This window comes from Geospiza fortis, unplaced genomic scaffold (assembly GCF_000277835.1).
Source record: "Geospiza fortis unplaced genomic scaffold, GeoFor_1.0 scaffold346, whole genome shotgun sequence".
Lineage (NCBI taxonomy): Eukaryota > Metazoa > Chordata > Aves > Passeriformes > Thraupidae > Geospiza > Geospiza fortis.
Genome location: NW_005054361.1, coordinates 645,511 through 657,791, shown reverse-complemented (window position 1 = coordinate 657,791; position 12,281 = coordinate 645,511). Strand labels below are relative to the sequence as shown.

General features: G+C 41.2%; 1 protein-coding gene across 1 annotated transcript in view; it reads left to right on the top strand.

Moving 5' to 3' along the window:
• FKBP9 (FKBP prolyl isomerase 9) overlaps positions 1-7,404 on the top strand; it is a 17,991-nt gene extending 10,587 nt beyond the window's left edge. Inside the window, exons 7-10 of the mRNA XM_005423913.3 lie at positions 77-263; positions 2,451-2,596; positions 4,226-4,389; positions 5,759-7,404. Of these exons, the coding sequence (XP_005423970.1) occupies positions 77-263; positions 2,451-2,596; positions 4,226-4,389; positions 5,759-5,941 (680 nt within the window). The 3' untranslated portion in view covers positions 5,942-7,404. The remainder of the gene's footprint in view (positions 1-76; positions 264-2,450; positions 2,597-4,225; positions 4,390-5,758) is intronic.
• The last annotated feature ends 4,877 nt before the right edge of the window (positions 7,405-12,281 follow it).

Below are 12,281 nucleotides of genomic sequence, written 5' to 3'. Positions count from 1 at the left end.
GGTGCAGTACCTGAACATCATCTGCCTCTTTGGGTACTGTTTCTTCCTCTATTTGTCTAATGTGCTTCCTGTTTAGGAAAGATTCCAGGATCTGCAGTGCTGGTCTTTGACATCCACGTGGTGGACTTCCACAACCCCTCGGATTCGGTCAGCATCACCGTTCACTACAAACCTTCCAACTGCACCGTGCTGAGCAAGAAGGGGGATTACCTGAAATACCACTACAATGCTTCCCTCCTGGATGGAACCCTGCTGGACTCCACGTAGGTATTTGAGTGCCCTGGTGAGGAGAATGCTCCCAGCAGCAGTGAAGGCAAGGATGAATTCCCTGCAAAGCAATCTGGCAGGGAATAAAGTGTGGTGGTGTTCTCAGGGGTCCCAGGATGAGGGAAGAGACTAGAATCTTGACTCTATGTTTCAGAAGGCTGATTTATTATTTTATTATATATATATTATATTAAAACTATACTAAAAGAATAGAAGAAAGGATTTCATCAGAAGGCTTGAAAGGAAAGGAATGGAATGATAAAATCTTGTGACTGACCAGAGAGTCTGAGACAGCTGACTGTGATTGGCCATTAATTAAAAACAACCACATGAGACCAATCAAAGATGCACCCGTTGCATTCCACAGCAGCAGATAATTATTGTTTAAATTTCATTTCTGAGGCCTCTCAGCTTCTCGGGAGAAAAAATCCTAGCAAAAGGATTTTTCATAAAATGTGTCTGTGACAATGAAGATTTTTTTTTTAACTGAACATTTATGTCGAATATATTTTTCTCTTTATGGCTGCCTGCCAAAGGTACATAGGAGGAGGGGAACTTAAAGACAATCTGTCATAGCATAATGAGAGAACCAAGAACAAAAAGGATGTAGGAGTGTGTTGGAGAAGAACGTAAACAGTATGTGTGGAGTGATGAAACTTGTTGCATGGCATTCTGTGTAAATGGGCCAGCTCAGGTGTCTAGGTGAGTCATGCCAAGGCAACACAGGTCTCACCATGAATGAACTGTCCAGGTTTATTCAGTTTCTTGGGTAGTATTTGTGCTCTGTACTGATTCAGTGCTCCTGAGAGAGGTCTGCAGTGTGTGGTTTATAGTAAATGCTCACCTGTCATGTCTGTGGCACACATTGCTGCTCCTGTATTGTAGTGTGGCTTTAAGTGTCAGCATGGAGAATCTATCAGAGGCCTTGATTGTAACTATGAGAATATTATGGCTTTTCCTCCTCTTTCTTGGCGGTAGATTTATGAGGGAAGCAAAAGATTGCTCCAGTCTGTCTCATGTAGCAGTGAAGTGACCCTACAAGAGTATTTCTGTTAGCTTCCTTTTCTTTTTGCCTTAATCTTTGGAATAGTGCAAGTCATCCAAACAATATTTTATTTTTTGGAAGGGAAGTTCGGAAAAGCTATTTTTATCCAGGTTATAATTAACACAGGAAGTAGCTCATGAGTTTCACAGTGTACACAATAGCTTGCAGAGCTGAAAAGCTGCCCTAATTTGGAGCACGTGGAGCAGTGCTGTAGGCAAGGATGTATACAAGTGATGTGTTTGGATTCAAAACAGTTTATATGTCAGGAATGCTCAATTTCCATTTTGTAGCAGGAACCAAGGGATGTCAAGACCGTCTTATTCACAGTAGTTTTTAGAGAATGAAAGATTGTGAATCATGTGCTCCTAATTTTAAGGCTGACCTCTCAGCCCCTGAATTGTTTTCTTTCCAAATAATACTCTGTTGTACAAGCATGTCCTGCAGAGGCACAGCCAAGCCAAATAACCAAAGAAAGGCAACCAATAGAATAAAGAGTCTTAATGCTGCACACTCTGCCTTTAGAATCACAATATATGTTTGACTTTTGGGCTTTTAACTGGTGATATTTTCTAACTTTAGAAATGAGCCATGGGCAGCAAGGTATAATTCAAAGTTTAATATGGTTAAATAGCAGTAGTAGTGGATATTTGTGTTAATAGCTACTACATTATAGTGACTGATTTCATTGAAGATGGTTGATCCATGAGAATGCACTCAGGTCCCTCCATGGAGTTGGTAGTCCTGGGATGAATGTACATCTGGAATTCTCACATCTGCTGAAAAGTCCAATTACAACAGTTAAAAATAGGGAAAGGCAAAAGCCCTTATTTCAAGATAAAATACCTTGGGGTTGTAATTGGCACAATTAATGATTTTAATTGGATTTCATCCAAGAAGCCTATAATTTTAGTGCCAGAGGACATGTCAGCAGCAGAGACTTGTCTGTTTGGTGCTGGCTGTAACTTGAGAACAACTTTGGGTAACTGTTTGGTAGAATAAAGCATGGGGTACTAAGTTAATTTTTGGCAATGACAGGACACTACTAGAAACTACTACTTCTGTGGTAATTTTGAACAACAGAAATTTTCTATTTTGTGTTGATTTTTTTCCTTTTTTTTCCTTTTTCCTTCCTTTCCAGACACAGCCTTGGCAAGACCTACAACATAGTTCTGGGTTCTGGTCAGGTGGTGCTGGGGATGGACATGGGCCTTCAGGACATGTGTGTTGGGGAACGACGGACAGTCGTTATCCCACCTCACCTTGGTTATGGAGAAGATGGAGTTGGTGAGTGTACATCCACTTAGCATCTCTAGAGTGACTGAAACACAGGCATGCATGTTTTATTAGCTGCCTGAATGTTTGGTTTTTTTTGAGGTTTTTCATGTCCTTATTTTAGACACTCCCCCTCCTCCCTGTTCCCCAGTGGACATGCTGTCTGTGTTGCATTTCAAGCCATGCTGTTGCTGTGGCCAGCAGAAAGACCATCAGAGTGCAGAAGGGAGCACGTGACCCCAGTAATGTTGCTTTGTCAGAACAGAAAGCTCCAGGCAGCCTGGTGTTGCAGAGGGATGCAAACACTGTTTTCCATGACAGGGAGTTGGGTGCTTGTGTTTGGACATGCAGCATGTTATTCAGGAGACAGAGCCGTAGGGAACTGGTCAGCCCTAATATGTTAGGGAATTCAGAAGATGGTACATAAACTAAGATGTGAAACAGTGTATTGGTGCAGTTAAAACTCCAACACAAATACATTTTGAGGCAGCTTTAGGGCATTAAGACTTATCAATTTTTAATGATGTGGACAGCAGTAATAAAAAGAATGATCTAGAAGTGACAAGAACTTTTATGTCCAGGTACGTTGTTTCTGGTCTTGCTGGTTAAAAGGTTTGAGGGAAAGGAGTCTATCATGAGGTCACCAAGATCACCAAATTCTGATGTGTATGGAAACAGTTGCATAAGTTACTGTGTTCTTTGAGTAGCTCCAGAAAAGTTTGTTGTTTATAAAGACTGTCAGGCATCATGTACAGAGCTTAATGGAGAATTAATTTGCATTAAGAGATTAGAATGCATTTCCACTTGTACCTGTCTTCTGTGAAAAAATTAGGCGTTTAATATATATACAATATTTTATACAAGATTTTATCTATTATACATTATATATAATTGCATAGCTATATGTAATAAATTGAAAATTTCCTCATAACGTGAAAAGTCTGCTGTGTAAAATACCTGTCATAAGTATTTGCCATTGTTCAGGGTACATTTGATACACGTTCTGAAACACTGTATGATTTGTTATTGTGTTGGTATATACCCAGCTATCTGAAAAAATTGTTTGTTTGCAGTCTCTTGCAAACAGATTAGAGGTGAGCTTGATTTTTCTTTTTCAACACTAAATTAAACTCCTTCTATGGTTTCCCTGAGGTAATATCCCAGGCTGTTGAGTCTCAGCAGTATGCTGATACTTAGTGTATTGGCAAGATAAAGGAAAAAAATGGATTATTCCCACAAGTTTAGTTTTTGAAAGTATAAAAAAAAAAGGATGCAGTTTGAATCATGGACTTATAGAATGGTTTGGATTGGAAGGGACCTTTAAGATCAGCTAGTTCCAAGCCCCCTGCCATGGGCAGACACCTTCCACTAGAACAGTTTGCTCAGGGCCCCATCCCAACCTGGCCTTGAACATTCCTAGGAATGGGGCATCCATGCTTCTGTGGGCAGTCTGTTCCAGTTCCTCAAGTTTTATTATGGAAGGTTCCTTTTATGATCACCCTTCGTGAAGTGATCAGGAAGATTTGATCACACTAGAGAAGTGCCTTTTGGAGGAGAAGATAAATTTCATTGTGGATTAAAGGGAAATATCCCCTTCAATGTAAGTGAGGATAAATACCCCTCTGCCATTTGTTGTGACAGAAGGAGAAGTGCCTGGTAGTGCTGTATTGGTTTTCGACATCGAACTGCTGGAATTGGTGTCCGGCTTGCCTGAAGGATACATGTTTGTATGGAATGGGGAAGTCTCTCCCAACCTTTTTGAAGAAATAGACCAGAATCATGATGGAGAGGTTCTTTTGGAGGAGGTAAGCTGAGATGATGTAACCACCTACAGTGGTTCTCTTCTACCACTATCTATACCAATGTTGAAGGATGGAGTCTTTCCTCATTTTCTTCTCTTCTTCTGGAATACTGTTTGTCATCAAGGGAACGGGAAGGCAAGGTATCAGCTAAAACAAGGCTATTCAGCTTTTGAGTTAAAGAAAAAACGACTGTAAGAATGGTCATACTGCATAAAATCAGTTTCTGTTGTGGTTTCCTTGGTCAGCAACAAATCCTTAGGACGTAAGTGTAAGAGGCAGAGTTGGTATCCAACGTTCCTTTGCTGTGTCAGCCTTCTTGGTGTCTGTCTCAGTGTTAATTGACAGTTTGTGGTGAATTTGTGAGCCAAAGCTGAGCCTGCAGCAGTGCATCCAGGAACTGTCTAATCTCTTCTGGAGCCTGGCAGTGCCAGTGGCCACTCCTTACACATGTGAATTGTGTGCTGTGCAGTCACAGAGAAATTCAGAATTTCCCCTTGCTTGCTTTTAAAATCTGCATTGTGAGGATGTCATTGTGTGCCTCAGTTGAAAGCCACTTGCTTTTGCCACAGCGCCTCTGATAACATAAGCCTCTGTGAGATGTTCCTCTGCTTTTTCTTTTAACTCAAATTCTATTTTTTTATTCTCTTCTGAAGTCTTCTTTGTCACCTTTCTCTATCCTTCTGTTTTGTCTTTTCTTCTTTGTCCCTTCTTTTTTCCCTGGAGTGGTGCTGCCTGAGTGCTCACAGGGCAGGCTGTGGCCTTGTGGAACAGCATGAAGTGCCTTTGAGGATTTAAAAACTAATATGGTAAAATCAAATTCTTGTTTTCCATTTTCCTAGCACTCTTTACCGCCTCTTTGTTTTCCTTCCGTCTCCATCTTCTCTCTTATGTTTACGTCTGTCCTTGCAGAGAAGAAAAAAAGCTTTTACTGGTTTAGAGAAAGAGGTGGGGTTAGGCTGTTGCTGTCCACATCAGCAATCACCCTTGTGTGTTGCTCCCTCTAAGATGCAGGTGGGTTTCTGTTTTACAGTGAGCTTCATGTATTGCCATGCAAAATTACTGCCCTCCATCTGTATAGAGCTGTTCCTATGTCCAGATGTCCAACCCATCTTCCTCCTAAATGATGAAAAAGAACTTTTCTTGTTATGGGTCCAAAACCCACTGGAATGAGTGAGGAAATCCCTGCTGAGCTCCACAGAGAGTCATTTAACCTCATGTGTCTGTTCTAATTAGTCCAGTTTGGATGGGAAACTTTATAGAGTAGTAACAGTGTCCTGTGTACACTTAATAAGTAGTAAAATACTGGGTGCTTTTCATTTTCAAATATCCTTTTCACTGTGAGCTGTTTTCTTCTGCTTTTCCCCCCTTTTAGTTTTCAGAGTACATCCAAACTCAAGTTGATACTGGCAAGGGAAAATTAGCTCCTGGCTTTGATTTTGAGAAGATTGTTAAAAATATGTTCACCAATCAAGACCGGGATGGAAATGGTAAAGTTACTGCTGAAGAATTCAAGTTGAAAGATCAGGAGGCCAGAGAGGAGCACGATGAACTGTAAAGATAAGGAAAAAACCAAGAATCCTGAGCTGACCTGCTGTTCAAACACGTGTACCAGAAGGAGTTTTGGCAAGCATGGTTCTGGAAGGATAGCCCTCGGATAGCCTGTGTCTGCCTCTGCCTGGGTGTGGGCAGGCTGTTAAAATAGGAGCAGATTTTCAGTTGGAATTGTTAGGTATATCTGAAAAAAGTGTTAAGTGCCTCAAGGTGGGACGTATAGACAGGTAAGGAGTGTCCTGCTGTATGTGGTGCCGTGAACCACATGTGTGTGTGGGGTCTGCTTTTATGCTAAAGATCCAAAGTTCTCATTGAACAATTCACGGTCAGTTGGGTGGATGGTACAGAGAAAACCTACCAAGTGCTTTTAAAAGAGTTTAAAAAAACCTTCTGTATCAGAAATATTTGTGTAGGAAAATGAACCAAAATATTCCCCATAACAATAACCTGTAAAAGTTGTCCGCTTTTGATCCCAGTTCCTTTCAGAAGGCATGAGCACTCTTCCCAGTAAATGAACAAACTCACATGGATTTTTGCCAGCAGAAAATCTGATTTGCAAATTGCAGAAACATGGCTGTGCCATTGCAAAATTTACATAAGCTGTGACTTAAATTAAACAGACCTAGAACTGATACCATGTATGTGTTGGGTTTTTACCTCATGGACTAAAAGCTTCCTACCATCTGTACTCTGCTGAATTAGTAACCTTGACTCTTGCTGGCCAGTGTTCCCATCAGTCATTCCAAAACCTTTCTTGTTGCAACCTCATTTATAGTTTTGTTAGACATTAAATATTAACATACAGGGTCTAAATGCTTTCATAAATACTGGACACAGTTGATTTTGTGTTTGCCTTCTGTCTCCTATTTTGGGAATTGATAGATTAAGGAGTAAGTACTTACAGTTTAAGCAGCAGAGCAGTCTGCAGTGGCAAACAAACAGACAGACAGTGATAGAATCAAGAAACAGCCCCATCTGTTTGTGTGTGCTAACGTTCTGGCCCAGCCCTCAACACAAAGTCAGCCCTGGGTGTGCTGCTCAGATGCTGTGACTCAAGGCAGTCACCCCCGTTAGCTCGACAAATGCAGCAGAGCTGCTCCCTACTAAATACACCAAACAGACCCATTTTCTGGGAGGCCCTGGGATCCCCCTCAGTACACAGCATGCCAAGAACACAAACACATAGAGTGAGACACTGATAAGGAGGAGTGGGCAGGGAGTTGTCTTTCCATTATAAGCTTTGTGTCTAGTTTCTTGCTTTCCTTGGTCTGTACATGTGGGATGTAAGCTCCCTGAGATGCTCTTTCTAAAAATTGGTATTTCAGTTGGCTGAGAACATTTTATATTGGTTTTTAATGCAGTTCTTTAAAAAAGTGCAGTGAAATATTTTTTTGAGTTTGATACCATTAAATGTTCGATAACTGATCTTTTTGTTAAATAAAATATTGATCAACTATTGCTTTTAAAGTTTCTTTCGTTTTCGTGGAGTTTTGGTGGGTTGGGACCATGATTTGAAGCAAGTGCCCTTCCTGCAGCTCTTTTCTCTTGTATGCAGCAGGCTTACCCTGAATATGTTCAATACTGCTATTAATGTTCAGAAAATAATATTTAAAACTATGATTAATGGATGATTTTATACCAGATGTAGAAGTTGTGGCTATCAGGGACAGGCACTTGGATTCCAAAGTTTGGGTCCAGAATGGCTCCTTACCATCTTGTAAAAGCAGCTCTCTCAGCAGACTGTTTTTCCTTTACTTGGAAGCAGGTTGCTCACTTTTTGCTGTGGTTCAGATGTAGTCCCTTCTGTGTGCTGACAAAGCTGAGAGAAGGAGTGGGAAGCAAGTTGTGATTGGAGTACTGCCAGAAGCAGAATTCAATGTGGAAACAGCTCCTTACTCTGTTCTCATATGTGCCCCCAAAAAACGAAGTCTCTCTTGTGGATATCCCCCCTCCTTTGGGGGGGATGGAACTCTGTGGTCTTTAAGGTCCTTTCTAACCCAAAATATTTTGTGGTATCCTGAATTGTTTTGTCTGAGAAAACTTTAGTGAATGAACCCAATGTTTCTGCATGGAGGAATATTCCAGATGGATCCCAGGAGATGGGCTGAAGAGTTCCTGGTAAGCCAGGATAACAGAGTTGTCCTCCAGGGCAGATGCAGGAGAAAGAGCAGCGCTGAACTGCTGTCAATTGGTTATCCCAAAAATTGCTGTGCTGTTTTATTTTGGAAGTGCTTGTCAGTGATGGGATAGCAGGGATAACTTGACCAGTGCCTCTGGCTAGGGTAAGTACATCTGAAATTCTCATGCCATTGCTCCTTAGGCAAACATGGCTCATGATCCAGCTAAAGATGTTTTTCCTTCAGGTGGAAGTCTTTGTTTCCTCCTCACCTCATCCCTCCAAGCCTGCAGGTTGCCATTTTAGAAATAAGAATGCAGCTTTGGGGAAAATCAGAGACTATATGGAAAAACTTGCTATAAAATAATGGTGTTGACATGGAGCATTGCCCAGACAAAGCCAACAGAGGCCAGGTCTGCTTGGCTGTTTTAGGCTAAAGTGCTTAAAATCCAGAATTTCTGATCACTAACATAGACTCACTCAGTCCTTTTCCTTTCTTTTGGCAGCTATTGGCTTCTCCCTTGAAGGAAGGCTTGAGTCCTCTAGGTCAGAGTGTAAAACAATTTTTTAAAGGAGAAAGTAGCTATTTAGAATTAATCTAGCTATCTAATTACAATTCATCTATTTAGTAGCATTTTATTGTTAGTATTTAGAATTTGCCTATGTAGAATTTATCTATTAGTATCTACTATCTCCTAGTATTTAGAACCTACCTATTTAGAATTATCTATAGACTCTCTCTATTTTGGGTTTACTTATTTATAGAATTAGTATCTAGATAGTTTTTTACCATACTTCACTGAGATTACTTTATAAAAATAGATGATGGCTCTCAAGGGTCATTAAGCACCAGATGTAACTGGGCTCAGCTAACGAGGGGCTCTCCAGAACTCAGGCTGTTTCTACTCCTCTAATGAAACAGGCAGCTGCTATTCTCAGAGCTGGCAGCTGACTGCTGTTAGGAAAGACGTTGCTGGCAGCCAAGGTTGACAATTGGTGACTGAATTGTGAGGGGCTCAGTGGAAAAGAAAAGCAACAGGAGTGTGTACCCAGAAAAACCCAGGTATTTATGAATAGTTTTTTCTGTGTGATTTTTGTGTCCATTGATAGCAATGCTTTCTGCTGTGTAACTCCATCTGGAGCAAGTATAACAGACATTATACTTAAATCAGAATTTGCAGTTGTTGAACTTCAATATTATGTTTTTCTTTGTGGAAAAAATATTTGAATTTTCCTTAAAACTTGAAAATGACACATTTATCTAGTATGGGGTGCAAGTTTTTAGCTCAGTACAGCACTATCAGTATTTGTTTGACAGTGGGAGGACATTTGAACTGGCAGTAACACCCGCTAAGAGGAGGATTCATTTTCAGCTAAATAAAGGTCCCAAATACTTGACCTTGGACATGTACTACAGACAGAACAGATATTGTGAGTAGAGGAAGAAAAAAGAGTAACAAATCCACTTAATTTTGTTTATTCTTTTCTTTTAACTTTAGATATACTCTTTTGGCTGTGGGAAAATAGTCTGGGAAATGCATATCTTTCTTTTCAAACTAAATCATAAATACATTTTTAGGGTTGCAAAATGTTTCTGGTTAGAAATTTTATTTGGAAAGATGTACTACTCACAGTATTTCTTTCTTAAAACTGAAAGGACAATCTTGATAGCAATTACAAGAATTAGACTAGCTGGAGAATGATGGCTTAACCTGCAGGTGTAGAGTTAATTTTGTTTGCAGGTAATTTTGGTCATGGTTTTAGAGAGGCAACTGATAATATAAATTCTAATTTCTGTACAAACAGAAATGGGTACAAATTTCTGTACAAACAATGGGATTTTGGTAAAGTGGAGTAAGATATTTAAAAATGCATCTTGTGTTTTCCCTTAATGTAATACTAAGCAAGAGTTATGGCTGGCAGTGGGATGTGAGATGATAAACAGACAATGATAATCTGTACAGCACAATGCAGGTTTTTGAAATCTGACCTCCTTCAGGTTAATTGCATAAGTAATTGTTTTTTCTATAAAGTTGTATGAATGGCATTTCAAGAAGTAACTTATTTGGCATGGAGATACCCCTTGTACAGCAAGTGTGTTCTATCAAGGAACTGCAATGTGGCTGAATTGCTTTCAAGTCCTAGCAAAGGTTTACTGCTCTAGCAGATCCTTAACACAGGTTCTGAGACTAACAGGATTTAATGATAGGAGAAAAGTGTGCTGGAGATCTTAACTTACCTGCATCTTTGTGGAAAGGCAAGAATCCTTTTCTTTAAGTGATTGTCATTATGGATTGAACGTTCATTGTCCACCTGCTTGGAGGTGAGGTTGGACAGTCTTCCTTATGTAATGCTTGAAAGATGGTGGTCATCTGAAATCCTCTACCAGTTTTAGATGTACATGTAGTTGGAAAGCCATCTCATTTCCTTCTGATATGGGTGGGTTCTAGGGAGGCTGAATGCTAATTTCAGTAATTCAGAGTAAAATGCAGTTGGAAATCTGTTTTGGTAACTGCTTTTAAAGATGCTTCCTAGTCCTTTTCTATATTACTCTGGATATGCTCTTCCATGTGGTTTTGTTTATTTGTTGGGGTTTTTTTAATTGTGGGTTGAACAAGATCTTCATCATGCTGAAGGAGTGGTGGCTTGTTCATCTGCTGAGTGAGGCTGAGGAAAAATTCTGCAGAGAGGATCAGTGAGTTTATGTGTATCCTGAGACAAGTTTGATGAAAACGTGGGACATTTCCCTTCTCAGAAACACTGCACAGAGAGACCAGAACTGCCCCCTCCTTTACACCAGTGGTGGGTTAATCAGGGAAATCCATTACACCTGTAGTCAGAATGCCAGAGAGTGTTGCTGACACATCTTGTGCTGTGAAGCTGTGACTATCAGCTACACTTCACATTCTCTAAATTTTAACTGTTATCTGTATTCCAAAGATAAACTGCCTGTAAATGGAAAACTTTGTCCCAGTGTACACTTTGGTAGTAATGCCTGGTAATTAGAAACTCTTGCAACTAGAGGCTGGTTGAGTAAGCAGTGCATCCAAACACCTTGATGTTTTTCAGAAGGCCTTTGCCTTTTGGACTTTTATTTGGCAGCTATGACAGAAGAGCCAGTATGATTGCCTGTTTAAAAAAGCTCTAAACCGAAGATTCATTAACCCTACTCCCCTCCTCTCAAAACCCTAACATTAGCCCAGCCAGTGTAAGTTCTGCAGGTGCCTAAACCCCCAAATGTAAGCTGTTAAAGAAGTTGTGTCTGCAGAGCTCCCTGGAAATGCTGCAGCATTCCCCAAATCCTTGCTGTGCCTGGGTGGTGCAGACCAGGTCACTGGGTGGGCAGCTCATGCTGATGCCTGTGAGGAGTCCTGTGTAGCAGGGCCCTGCTTGTCCTGCCCATGGTGCTGAAGCTGCAGTGCAGGCACAAGGGAGGCTGTAGGGAGGCTGCTCTCTCTCTCTCTGTTTTGCCATGACCATCCTGCCCTTCTTCCTGCCCCAGGAAAATGGAGGAGACAGGGAGAGGCCACAGGGACTGGGCCAAATTTCACACCCAGTCGCTGTGACTACTGCCTCAGCAGCTGTCACTGCTGCCATCAAGCTCTCCCCATCTTTTGGCTTTGGCTGACAGGCCCTTAGCAGCTGTTGCTCCCATCTCCTCCTGTCCCTGGCACTGCCAGGGTGCCTTCAGCTCTTCCAGTTTGCTGCTGCTGCCTGAGTCATGCCTCTGGAATGGAAAGCAGCCAAGGCTATCCTCAAGGTCCTCATCTTGATTGTCCTACTGGTTTTCTTCTCAAGGATCCCACCTCTGGCCTCCTGGCTGCCCCTGTGTCAGGCCTAGGGAATTGCATGACTGTAGGTTTTGTACAAGGAGGACATCATCCCTCAAACACTGCCTGTTCCGATGCGGGATGGAATTTCTAAAAGGTCCCTGTGCTCAGCAGTTCCCTGATGGCACAGCATTGTGCTGTGAGATTTGTGAAAGGATGCTCACACTACCTCAGATTTTGCATTGAGCCTCTGCCCTGCATTCAAAATACAGGGATGATTAATTTCATTTTACTGCAGAGGATGCAAAGGTGGGGTATGGAAACTATCCTCTCTCTTCCCTTCTTGGAAAAGTGGAAAAGTTCTGGCAGCAGTAGTAACAGATGTAAAGCTGCTGATTTGGAAAAAAATGTGTCTGGTAATACCAAGTCAGAATTTTAATAACAGACCAGAGGCTGTA